This window comes from Mytilus trossulus, unplaced genomic scaffold, assembly GCF_036588685.1.
Source record: "Mytilus trossulus isolate FHL-02 unplaced genomic scaffold, PNRI_Mtr1.1.1.hap1 h1tg000164l___fragment_2___debris__unscaffolded, whole genome shotgun sequence".
Classification (NCBI taxonomy): domain Eukaryota; kingdom Metazoa; phylum Mollusca; class Bivalvia; order Mytilida; family Mytilidae; genus Mytilus; species Mytilus trossulus.
In genome coordinates this window covers 993,593-1,007,522 of record NW_026963305.1, presented here as the reverse complement: position 1 = coordinate 1,007,522, position 13,930 = coordinate 993,593, and the positions used below count along the sequence as shown (strand labels likewise).

General features: G+C 33.1%; 1 protein-coding gene across 2 annotated transcripts; it reads left to right on the top strand.

Moving 5' to 3' along the window:
- Positions 1-6,895: 6,895 nt before the first annotated feature.
- Positions 6,896-13,206, top strand: LOC134700620 (uncharacterized). Of its 2 annotated transcripts, none has more exons than XM_063561989.1 (5): positions 6,896-7,107; positions 9,439-9,549; positions 10,581-10,656; positions 11,642-11,913; positions 12,766-13,206. In XM_063561989.1, the coding sequence occupies exons 1-5, from the start codon at positions 6,952-6,954 to the stop codon at positions 12,811-12,813; spliced, it is 663 nt and encodes a 220-aa protein (XP_063418059.1). In that variant the 5' UTR covers positions 6,896-6,951; the 3' UTR covers positions 12,814-13,206. The 2 variants fall into 2 exon arrangements, with proteins under 2 accessions (XP_063418059.1, XP_063418060.1); XM_063561990.1 differs by lacking the exon at positions 6,896-7,107 and adding an exon at positions 8,448-8,704.
- The last annotated feature ends 724 nt before the right edge of the window (positions 13,207-13,930 follow it).

Below are 13,930 nucleotides of genomic sequence, written 5' to 3'. Positions count from 1 at the left end.
GGTGTAGTGGTTAGTGCATCGGACTACTAACACAAAGGTTCCTGGTTCGATTCCCGTTTGGGATGAAAATTTCAGGAACTCAATTTTCGGCTCTCCCTTGACACCATTTGCGAGTATGGTCTTGAGGAAACGATGATAGTCCGTCGGACGGGGACGATAAATGGCTGACCCGTGTTAAGAGAGAGCCATATCTCTTGCACGTTAAAGACACCCTTGTAGATTTCGAAAAAGAGTAGGCTAATGCCGCTACAAGGCAGCACTCGCACCCGCAAAGTGGAAAGGGATTAATATAAGTTGCAAAACTTGTTTCCCAATCCACTATAAATAAATATGTTTAAACTAATATTCTATCGTATGTTTTTCTATGTTGTGATGTTATACTTTTGTTTCGGAAAAAGGGAAAATGTTTGGCACGGTACCATTAAAACGTTTAATCCCGCTGCAAATGTTTGCACCTGTCCTACGTCAGGAATCTGACCTACAATGGTTTACTTTTATAAATTATTATTTGGATGGAGAGTTGTTTCATTGGCACTCACACCACATCTTCCTATATCTATCGTAAAGAAGGGTATACTACTTCTTTTTGAAATTTAAATCAAATACATACCATTTAAAAATTCAACGGCATATTTATGCGTGTCGTAGATAGATAGATAATTTTTATTAACCAATCATTGTGCCCAAAATTTGAGCTATACAACCAAATGAATGAATTACAAAATAAAGCACAGAAAATGATTAGAATGATCATTGTACATTTAAACAAAAATCACATGAATACACATTTACACTAATTAACCCGATATAAACCAAGTTATTAACAAAACTTAGTTGTTATGGGTGCCACTGTGACCTGGAGAAATTACATAATTCTTTATAGTTGCAGGTCTATGGGAGACAACTCCTGATCAATTTTATTTATATTTTTATTCTATTTTGTATATATACGTTGATGGTGATGAAAAAGAACTGTCAGTTTATTTTCTTTTTCAGGAAGTACATGAACAACAGTCGCCATTCGTTCCACATGTTCCAATCTGATGTCAAAGAACGAAGAAGCTTGCTTATATAGCATAATCCTTTGTATAACTTCTCTAAGGACCAATGCAATACCTTTTCCTTTTCAACATGTTCAAGTCTACAAATCATGAACACTTTAACCTTGTGCACAATTGAAATACGCATTTACTGCTGATCTGCACACTACTTTAGTATATTTTGATGAGTCATTTTTTTTTATCTAAAACTTGGTGATACAATACAATACAATACAAAGTTTTTTATTGTCAATTTAATATGACGCCCAATAATTTGAGCAGTACAATTAAGTTCAATTTCATACAAGTGATTACATATTGATTACATTGATTATTTAACAATTAAACAAAGTCAAGTCTTTTTCACCCAAATAATTTCTGCAGAAAAGATGAATATATATATATATATATACTAGAACACACCCGTGATATCGCGGGTCCGTGAATGAATTAAAGTATATAACTATGCGCAAGCTTTATTTTAGTATTAGTATTGTCATCGGATAAAGTCATGCCGATTATAAGATACAAAGTTTTCTCTGCTTTCAAATCTTTCTGTTTGAACCCGTCGAACTGGAACTTATCAATTATTGGTAATATTAACTATTTGGGATGGAGTATTATTTAATCAACAGCATTGTCATATATAAGTTATAAATAAAGTTGATTTTTTTTATTCGCTGTTTTATGTCATGCAATACACTAACAAATTGAAAACTGTACCTATACACCTTATTTTTAGTCCAGATTTGTTATCTTATAACGTCTTACTGAGTTAAATAATACAAAAGGTAACAATTTGACAATTTAGTAGTGTCAACCCTGTGATTATGACCCGTGTATATAGCATATTAATCCCGAATACACCGTTTGGTGGTGCTCCTGTCAGATGCGGAACGTACAGATAAGGTAATAGGAAACAGGTGAATATACTACTGGTATCGGTATCGGACTCGACCCGGAACTTCTTAATTATTGGCAATATTAATTACATGGAAAACAAAAGGGCCTGGAGTGGTGTAATTTTAAATCTACACCTTTGTACTATATTAGTTAAATATAAAGTTGAATTCTTTGATTCGTCGTTTTTACGTGATGACGGCTGACAAATTGGACCTCGTAATTTTAGTATTATAGATAGTTTTACAATATAATATAGATGGACAAACAGTTCTACCGGTGACTAAACTGTATCTAGAATTGATTTTCTCTCTTTGAATAAAGTACACAATAATAAACTTACTTTTTTTAATTATAACGACATTAACCATATTAATTTTGATTTATTTGGGAGGCTTTTAAAGTTTTTGATGATGACACAAATACGTCCAAATGTCATTTAGCAGTTATCCAAGAAAAATATAAAATTGAACTAGTTCAGGAACATTGTTATTTATTATAAATGCATCTGTATCTGTTCGTAAACTGGGATCCGCTGGTATAACGCTTCACTTAACAAAGTGTAGAGGTCAGCCTAGAACCAGCTTACTAGTATTCGAGCGTTTAAAAAAAAAAAAAATCACTTCCTTGTACACAAAGTACGCAATTTATATTCAGAGGAAAAGAAAGTAAATACTAGTCAAATTGATTAAAATTTTATAGGCATTTAAACCAATAGATTTAACAAAATTTGGACTGGTATGAGTGCAAATGAGATAACCATCCATCCAAGACGCAATGTGTAATGAAAGTACTGAAGTACCGAACATCGGTGACTTCAAGTTCTTGTGAATGATCCCAAGCACTTGTCTCAGAAAAAACACCCTTACACATCTTTATAAAACGGAAATATAATACAGGACCACTAACATATGTAACCTCAGTATGTGACCTCTATGACAGCTGTGTTGAGAAAGATCTTCGTATGAACAGCTATCTTATGGGTATTTAGAATATACAAGATATGGGGATGCACCACGAGACTGTCTCGTCTCAATATAATTTCATATTATAATTTCTATTACCACCACTTTAATATAAACCAACACCTTTATTCGATGTTTTTTACATTACAGTAGTAGGGCATGTTCGCCTGCTACTAGTATCATTAACACGATTGAACTCTATACCGCCAGAATGGTAAGCTAGCGTTCTCACGACTTGGGTAAACATGTTACAGCAGATTCCATTGAGTGTGTAGCCAAAGGTAATATCTTTGGTTAGCCTGCTTGTTAGCTGAACGGTGAAGTCATTGTTATGTTAAGTAAACTACCCTCCTTTAAGAATAGACTAATCCTACAGAAAACTAATCGATCTATCTGTTGGACTATGCTGCTTCGAAAGGAGGGTAGTATACCTGACCTAATAATGCCTTCACGTTTCAGCTAACAAGCAAGCTTTCCAAATATATTACCTTTCGCTACACACTCAATGGAATCTGCTGTAAAGTAGCTAGCACTTTGTTAGATCATGACTGAGAGTGGTTATACAATAACTCGGCAAAAGAATGTTTAAATAGTGCAATTAAAGCTTTTTATCGTTTCAACGCTATGAATTACGTTGTTTTTTACCATTTAATTCAAAATGTCAAATATTTGGTTAGTGATCAAATTTTTAAATGTTGAAAACTGTAACGATATTATATGTACGTAAATATGTTATGACATTCACTTGACATATAGTTCCATTATGATTATCATTTTCCTCATCATCATACCGTCAATCTGCCACTGGGCCGTCAGTAGGAAAACTGATAATTGTATGATTCGTCTACTTAAGCACAAAGTTTAACATTAGTGAAAAAGTCAAATAGATATATTGTTTTGGGGAATATTGAGGTATTTCCCTCTGCAATGTATCGGTAAAAATAATTCGTTTATTTTGCAAGATTCTCAGATAAATCATTTTTCTTTTAAAATCTATAACTATGTGATTTCTTTATTTTGGACACTGTTCATTTCTTTAACACTGCTGAGTTTCATTATTTTCTATACTTCATTTTTATATGCTTAATTTTATAAATTCGTTGATTTTTGGGTGATTTTTTTTCAAGAATGTTCTATTTTGTAAACCACATCCAATTCGTGATTATATTAAAGTAAATATATATTAATTTCAATTTACAAAAGATGTAGCATTAGTGTGCAGTACAAAATGCTAACGGTTGAAAAATTAGGATGCTTTTGTATTGAATATTGTGACTCACCTGGAACTAACACCATGTGACTAATCATAAGACATTTACCTGCATTTCTAAATATAGAACGAGGAAAAACACATACCGGGTCGATTCATTAATCTGCCAATACACAAGATCATGAAGATGGTTAACATGCTGAGTGTACTCCTAGGTTTGCTTGTTTTCACAACAACTCCAACACAGACATCAACATGCTGTTTACCTACACAAATAGCCCCCCTCCCCCCCACGAACAACAAATGGTTGCTGCCTTAGCAAAAGGAGGGGGTTATGGTTTTTCTAACTGTAATTTAACGGACTTGAGATACTGCACAAACAAACAATTAGCCTCACCCTTTTTCAGTAATGCATTTATGAGTGAATCGTTGATTTAGTAAAGACCAGTGGCAAATATTTCTGTCAGTGTGTACGTCCAGTCGATTTGGAAGACCTTTTCAAAGGAATTATGTGTTCGGCAATGATGATGGATGAGTCTTGTTTGTCTTGATAAGGCAGCAACCATTTGATTTTCTTGGGGGGGGGGGGGGCTATGTTTTTTTTTTTCTGGACAAATTATTTTTTATTTTTTTCGCGACAAGTCGAAAACAATTTTTTTCTTTCAATTTTAGCATAACATATAGTGGCAGGTGAGGGTGAAGCAAACATTTTTTTTTTCTCAGAATCAAAAACAAATTATTTTTTTCTCCAAAAACTGGAAACAAACTTTTTTTTCAAAAAAAAAACATAGCCCCCCCCCCCAGAAAATTAAATGGTTGCTGCCTAAGGGGTTAAAAAGGCTAGGTAAAAAAAATTATAACGAGTAAATATCAAGTTTAGACAAATATTTCTTCAAAGAACTTTATTAATAAGTGTTATTAGTATCAATTTTATATAAAAATCGCTTCTTTTTTAAATATACATGAGAAAATTAAAGTTCTGAATGCCTAGTTTAGTGTACACTTAACCTACACAAGGCCTACATCGACTATCGACTGCATGTAGACAAAACATGATTTACACTACATGTAAACATTGAGTTTTATCAATGAGAACGTAATGATGTTTAGTTTATGTGTGAGTTACACTAACACAACACCGAGTTTAGGTCAATGTGAACACGGCCTAACTTAACCAGAATATTTTACTTTATAGGACTCACTTGTTATCGTGGGGTTTAAAAAGTAATGGTAGATCAGCTGAATATAACGACTGAATTATAAGGGTTACAATTAACCATACATTGGTATACGTGTTTTATATAATATACTAAAGCAACAGATGTTTAACGCTATTCAAATATCACAAATTGATTAAAAAGACAAACCAAAATATTAATATAAAAAAGAAAAAAAAAAACCAGCAAGATTGGAAACGATGTGAATGAAAAACGAAAGAAAAAGAAGATACCAAGGAGAAATTAGAAAATCACACGTCTATATTAATCTGCTCTTTCACTCTTGGCACTTTCACCACTACAAAATGTATTGCACTATTTCGTGGCGTTAAATCTGTATCAGTGGAGGATGCAGGGGTGTTCACAGAGAACCACTGACCTCCTGGGGCGGATCCAGTCATTTTTAAAAGGGGCCAGTATTGGATTAAGGGGGTCCAACCATATGTCCCCATTCAAAAGCATTTTTTGTCAAAAAAAGAGGATTCCGGAGGTCTCTGAATCTGCAACTGGGCCGTCAGTAGGAAAACTGACAATTGTATGATTCGTCTACTTAGACTAACCTTCACCGAGGCCATGATGGTGAACTTGACTACCTTTAGTATAGGTCTTCAGATATAATGGTACGTGTGCAGAAGCTCTCTCAGTCTGGGATCGAAATCAGACATTTATAATTCTACATGAGTCAAATGAATTTGCTCAAAGTAAAATTGCTACATTGTTCAAATACACCAATGAAAATACACTCGAATATAAAAATTATGTAGCAAGATACAATGTATGCCGGATATACAATCCATGTTTTCTCTTGGTTTGCAGAGATAATTAAAACAATAAAATAGGTTTTTTTTAACTTCATTTAACTACAATAAACCTTTCACAAAAAGCATAAAAAGTAGTAATACATTCAGACTTCGTGTCTGTCCAACAACCTAACATCGCACTGATCACAAAAAAACTGGCGAAAAATGGAATTTGTTATATTCGTCAACTCAGTAGGCCTCAACATGGCGGTTACATATTATTACGGACATTCAGCCTGAAGAATTACAAGAATGCTTATGTTGAAGGAACATAAGAAAGCACAAAGTTTAACATTTGTGAAAAAGTCAAATAGATATATATTGTTTTGGGGAATATTGAGGTATTTCCCTCTGCAATGTATCGGTAAAAATAATTATTTTGCAAGATTCTCAGATAAATCATTTTTCTTTTAAAATCTATAACTATATGATTTCTTTATTTTGGACACTGTTCATTTCTTTAACACTGCTGAGTTTCATTATTTTCTATACTTCATTTTTATATGCTTAATTTTATAAATTCGTTGATTTTTGGGGGATTTTTTTTCAAGGATGTTCTATTTTCACGGTAAACCACATCCAATTCATGATTATATTGAAGTAAATATATATTAATTTCAATTTACAAAAGATGTAGCATTAGTGTGCAGTACAAAATGCTAACGGTTGAAAAATTAGGATGCTTTTGTATTGAATATTGTGACTCACCTGGAACTAACACCATGTGACTAATCATAAGACATTTACCTGCATTTCTAAATATAGAACGAGGAAAAACACATACCGGGTCGATTCATTAATCTGCCAATACACAAGATCATGAAGATGGTTAACATGCTGAGTGTACTCCTAGGTTTGCTTGTTTTCACAACAACTCCAACACAGACATCAACATGTTGTTTGCCAACACAAATGGAAGGGACATTAGGCTTCTCAAGCGGTTACCAAGTCAAGGATAAGGGTTTCCGAACAGAGGTACGTTCTTTGTACACTGGGAGTTGTGGCATACCCCCTCTTTTTGGGACATTATTCTAAAAAAAAATGAAATTTCATTAGCACCGTTGCATTTATACAGGTACCGTGGGATAAGGTAAAGATGTGACTTGTTTCTTTGGAAAATCCATTTCGCGAAATTTATCTTTAACACATCGGAATTTACACTATTGTGCGGCGATACCATTAAAAGTGCATGTTTAAATAACTCAATATAGAAAATAAAAAAAATATCGTAAATAAATACCTTGAAATATATCTTGGGGTAAACGTCTATATTGTTTTACCCAAACACGAGTATTATTGTTTCTTATTAGTCTGTCTAAATTCCACTACCCTCAGAATGGTTATATCAAAACAGCGGCGAACCCACAATTTTTCTTAAGTGTAGGCCATATGGCTGCCTTAGAGGGGACCCGTATCAGTCGTGATCGAATGCTTTGGTGATTCGATATATGGGTCATTTTAAAAAAATGTCGAATTTTCAGTACACCTATGCTAAAATTATTATTTCTAATGGAAATTTCGGTTGTAATGGTTTAAATGAAAGCTTGTCAGATTTGTGATTCAGAACATTAATAATAAACACACCTTACATCTATGTTGATAAGATTAAAATGCATTTAAGTCCGATTTTGGGGGTATTTGTGTGCGTACAGTGTCAGATACACATTTCAAATGTGTTTTCCCTATTTTCTGATCGCCTTGATATCTGCTAAAGGGACTTTTTAAGAACTTTAATTATTACTCTAACGAAAAGTCGTAGCTTCTTTATAATTGTATGTAACATATATTATCTACAAACTTTAGTAAATTGAATCAGTGAACGGGAGGTTCATGTCTATCCTGAAGAATTACAAGAATGCTTATGTTGAAGGAACATAAGAAAGCACAAAGTTTAACATTAGTGAAAAAGTCAAATAGATATATTGTTTTTGGGGAATATTGAGGTATTTTCCTCTGCAATGTATCGGTAAAAATAATTCGTTTATTTTGTAAGATTCTCAGATAAATCATTTTTCTTTTAAAATCTATAACTATGTGATTTCTTTATTTTGGACACTGTTCATTTCTTTAATTCTGCTGAGTTCCATTATTTTCTATACTTCATTTTTATATGCTTAATTTTATAAATTCGTTGATTTTTGGAGGATTTTTTTCAAGGATGTTCTATTTTGTAAACCACATCCAATTCAAAAAGACATGATTATTTTAAAGTAAATACAATTTCAATTTACAAAAGATGTAGCATTAGTGTGCAGTACAAAATGCTAACGGTTGAAAAATTAGGATGCTTTTGTATTGAATATTGTGACTCACCTGGAACTAACACCATGTGACTAATCATAAGACATTTACCTGCATTTCTAAATATAGAACGAGGAAAACACATATACCGGGTCGATTCATTAATCTGGCAATACACAAGATGGTTAACATGTTGAATGTACTCCTAAGTTTGCTTGTTTTCACAACAACTCCAACACAGACATCAACATGTTGTTTGCCAACACAAATGGAAGGGACATTAGGCTTCTCAAGTGGATACCAAGTCAAGGATAAGGGTTTCCGAACAGAGGTACGTTCTTTGTACACTGGGAGTTGTGGCATACCCCCTCTTTTTGGGACATTATTCTAAAAAAATAAAATTTCATTATATAGCACCGTTGCATTTATTCAGGTGGGATAAGGTAAAGATAATATGACTTGCATTGTTTCTTTGGAAAATCCATTTCGCTAAACTTATCTTCAACACATTGGAATTTACACTAGTGCACGTTTAACTAAATATCGAAAATTAAAAAAAAATATCGTAAATAAATATCTTAAAATAATATATCATGGGGTAAACGTCTCTATTGTTTTACCCAAACACGAGTATTATTGTTTCTAATTAATCTACTAGTATCTAAATTCCACTAACCCTCAAAATGGAAATTTCAAAACAGCGGCGAATCTAGAAATTTTCATAAGTGTAGGCCCACTGACCGCCTAAGAGGGGACCCGATTCAGTCATGCTTTGGTGATTCGATATATAATCAACCAAATATTTCGCACAAAGCCCTCCCCCCCTCACCCCTTCACCCCTTTAAATCCGCCTGTGCACGTGTGACATATGGTTGCTAACTGTAACGTCATTTGGAATCTGGTGGAAAGTTGTCTCATCACTACACATCTTTCGCCGTGACATTTTTATATATATATAGTGTTTAAGTGTACTATTTTGCTTGACGTTTTCTTAACGTGCTTCAATTAGTTTTAAGATTTGTGTTATACATATCATTATAATATTCACTTATTTGTAATTTTCAGGCCATGTTTCTACTTGCATATGATGTGAAAGGGAAAAGACAGTCCACTCTAGGGGAGGGAGTAACTAATGGAATAAAATTTCAAACTCATCAAATCGATGATTATGCGGCGGTAAGTACAAAAAGTAAGAAACAGATCGTATCTTTGTTATTATATAAAATTTTATATGATAATTCTTCTATAGTGTGAGCGTTATTATTCTAATGTTTCTGCGGGGACAGACAAACCTATTAAATATTGATACAATAAGCTTGTAAAAAAATAATAACATGGACATAATCATCCTTAGAGAAAGCCACTTGCATGTAACAAATTGAAGAAAAAAACTGTGTGTGTATGGCACTAGTGGACTGAGTAAATACAAAAGTTGTCTTATTTCCAAACCACACCATCTTTTTTATTTTTATGTAATGTCCGTTAGTCTGTTATAGTACGTGTTATGTATGAAACGGGTGCGTTAGTGTCCTTTCAGACCAAGTACAGATTTCAAATAACTAAGATCCAAGTTTAGCAATGTCTATTGGTAATCTTATATAACAGAAAGATTATATTAAATGCATGAACCAAAGTGCCAAGACTTGAAGTAATTTGACGCAAAGCAGCCACAAGTAATTAACGCTTAATTATATAAGCGATACGCGACGCAAACAACATAATTATCATGATATATTCTAGTTAAATTTATGAAAATCATTAACAAATATTATCATATTTAATGGTTTAATGTTAATTGATAAATATAATCGTCATACATTGGCTAGAGGTATAGGGGGAGGGTTGAGATCTCATAAACATGTTTAACCCCGCCGCATTTTCCGCCTGTCCCAAGTCAGGAGCCTCTTGCCTTTGTTAGTCTTGTATTATTTTTAATTGAAGTTTCTTGTGTACAATTTGGAGTTAAGTATATGGCGTTCATTATCACTGAACTAGTTTATATATTTATTTAGGGGCCAACTGAAGGACGCCTCCGGGTGCGGGAATTTCTCGCTGCATTGAAGACCTGTTGGTGACCTTCTGCTGTTGTCTTCTCTATGGTCGGGTTGTTGTCTCTTTGACACATTCCCCATTTCCATTCTCAATTTTATTAATGTTTACTTCTAAACATATATCTTTGAGATATCTTAATTGATATTTTACAACAGGGCAAGCAGTACACCGTGACAAATGGAAAGTGTGTTATTGTACCTTTAAAAACTGAAATGCTTTATTGTATTCCATGTAAGTACAATGTATGTTGAATCTTAAGGAAGTAATCTGTTCCTGTGGTACCATATCACTTGTTCGGTCTATATAGGAAGATGTGGTACGAGTGCCAATGAGACAACTCTCTATCCAAGTCACAATTTATAAAAGCAGAGACACCATTATAGTAGGTTTATGTCCTACTTTAATTCTTTAAAAATTGTTGTGGCTGCACGTTATATTCAGCATATAAAATTGAAAATGAAAATGGCGAATAACAAACGAACCAAAGCGTAGAAAACAGCCCACATTACCCTAAGGGCTTGTTCGACATGGTTACAATTGTACCCTCTGAAAACGTTATACTGCAAAACATATGGCTTTTATATATTTCTACGTGGCTATTTTAGTCCTGAAACACTATAACTAGAATCTCAAAGAACTATTTCTAGCCTCAGTGGTACATAGCAGTATGCTAATAACCCAACAACAACAAAAAATATGTAGGCGCTATATTCCGTCTTATTTTGTTTATTCGATTTAGTTAATTCCTATTTAGTTTGGTTCACATCGTTTGATTGATTGTTAATTTTCACAACGTCCAGTGGCAAATATATCATGCATGCATGCAAGACACATAGATTGAAAGATGTCTGATGCATTTGTCCTAGTAAGGAACGACATCAAAAGATCGATGTAGGATACAAAAAAAACTTAAATCAAATAGTTTGGGGGTCAACATTGCTGCAAGTTTTGTCAATTTAAAATCGATTTTACATATATACCTATTGTTCAATCAATTTTTCCCAAATTAAGTTAAAAGGGGGGGGTATGGGGGTCAGTGAAAAAACTATGTGAATTAAGTTTTTTATCCTTCATTGAACTTTTGATGTTGTCCCTAAGATCTACTTCATAAATACATTACTACAATTTACACATTTTTGTATAAGCTATACTTAAATCCATATTACCCCAGAGCTTTTGATGTGCTATTATATATACTTAAATAATTTTTCTCCAGCTGATGCAAAGCTGCTGAAGTCGACCTTTATTGGATTTGATGACAAGAAAATTGATGTGGACATGTACATGTTCAAATTCCAAGGAGCCACTGTAACTATGTCCGTCACAAAAGACACCTGTGTACCTGTAACGGAACACGTCACATATCCAAATGTATTAGTCGATGTTGGTTACATGGGAATGACCAGTGGTATTAAAAACACTACCGTCTTTGATATCCCAAAGCCTTGTCAACAGGTTGGACTTACGGGAATTCACCAGGAACGAAATGTAAGTATTACGAAGACGAGGGTGTTTTTTCACTACCAATGACTGAGGGTCTTGCTTGTGTGGTTTGTATAAGCAAGTTTCATTTAAATGACAGGGCTACACTAAAAATAAACAAGTCACAAAAATGGATTATGATTTATAAACAAATATAATCAGATATTTCTCCTACTCATTCTTCCGATTTAGTCAAATACTATACATCAACTAATCATGTGATTTAAAGAATCACCTACAGGTACTTTAGGCCTTCAACAATCAGCAACTCATACCGAAATGAATAGCAAGCTGAAGCAACAGTTAAAGACACTTTTAAAATACGTTAAACAGTTCTAACAAGAAATAGCCAGATCTAATGTATTTACAAAACAAGCAAGGTAACTGTGTAAAACACAAGGGAGAGAAAATTGGATTTTTTTTAACCATAAAAAAGAAGATGTGGTATGATTGCCAATGAGACAACTATCCACAAAAGACCAAAATGACACAGACATGAACAACTATAGGTCACCCTACGGCCCTCAACAATGAGCAAAGCCCATACTGCATAGAAAGCTATAAAAGGCCCTGATAAGACAATGTAAAACAATTCAAACGAGAAAACTAAATTAGGTAAAAAAAAAAAGAATGAAAAACAAAAATGTAACACATAAACAAACGACAACCACTGAATTACAGGCTCCTGACTTGTGACAGGCACATACATAAATAATGTGGCAGGGTTAAACATGTTAGCGGGATCCCAACCGACCCCATAACCTAGGTCAACCAGTCAATTATTTTACATTTTTCAATGCCAAAATTAATAAGTTTACTGTAGAGAAGTTTTAAGTTTTATGTTTATTATTTTTACAGGATGTTGAGCACTTCAGACGCAGAAGACATTCTCCTTTGTTCCTTTAGCCATCTTTTTTCCCCCTGTGTGATGACTCTCCGTGTGTTTTGTGTTAAAGTAAACTTTAATTCAACAAATGAATATATCTCTATGCTATTTTTTTATGAGTTACTCAGCTTTGTCTGTGGAGATTATGCTTAAATATTTTTCTAGCTATGAAGAGGAAAAGTTAGTGTTGTAATAATGAAATGGTATACCCCTTTATTGTTTGTTATCCAGATCTGTCCTAGACATATCATACATCTCAGATTTACATGTTGATTGCAAAATGTCCATATAATTTATAGATGTCTTAGCTTTACTCTTGATTTAGTTTGCAACTTTTAATGACAAATAAAGATTGACTGTGTATTATTTAGTTTGCCATGAAGTATACCAAATTAAAAAAATATCCGTCTTCAGTTTGTTATTTGTTTCTATATATATATAGTTTCACACTCTTTAGCTGAATTTACAGCTTCCAGAATTTTAATATGTTTCAAGCATGCAAATTAATTCAAATGTGAAGACAAAATGAATACAGGACATGTGGGTATACATCAATAGACAGCAACTAATCAACAAAAAAAAGTATACAGGTCAACATACAATCTTTTTCACTAAACAGATTTCTTTCCCTTTAAGGTGGCTCGTGGGTACAAAAATTTTAGCAAAAAATTAAACCTTTATATTTTCATTACAAATTTTATTTATTACACTATTAGTTGTTACTTTATGATATGGTACAAAAAAACAACCCAAAAAATTGATTTGGTTGGCCCCATATGACTTTAAAAATTGAAAAAGCTCAAAATTATCTCCCTTCGGTGCAAAAATGCCATTTTTTGGCCTTAAATTTGAAATATCTTTTTTAACTCATCGGTGACTTATATTTTTTATTATTGTTTTTAAATAAGCTGTACATAAACTAAATAATTGTAAAATTTAAGCGATTTCTTATATTAGGTTATTTTGTTATTTCGTTATTTCCTCTTTTTCTCCTATTAGTTCAACAGAAAAAAAGGACATTAACAAAAATGTATGCTTCTTCCAGAGGCAGATTTTAGCTTAAATGAACGGTGACCCCATTTTTTTATTTCATTTTTCTTTTTTAAGTATATGATAAAGTTCATTTATGAAAAAATA

Coding starts and splice junctions, on each gene's coding strand:
- LOC134700620 (XM_063561989.1), top strand. CDS start 6,952: ATGAAGATGGTTAACATGCTGAGTGTACTCCTAGGTTTGCTTGTTTTC. Junction 7,108..9,438: donor ATAAGGGTTTCCGAACAGAG/GTACGTTCTTTG, acceptor TGTAATTTTCAG/GCCATGTTTCTACTTGCATA. Junction 10,657..11,641: donor AATGCTTTATTGTATTCCAT/GTAAGTACAATG, acceptor ATTTTTCTCCAG/CTGATGCAAAGCTGCTGAAG.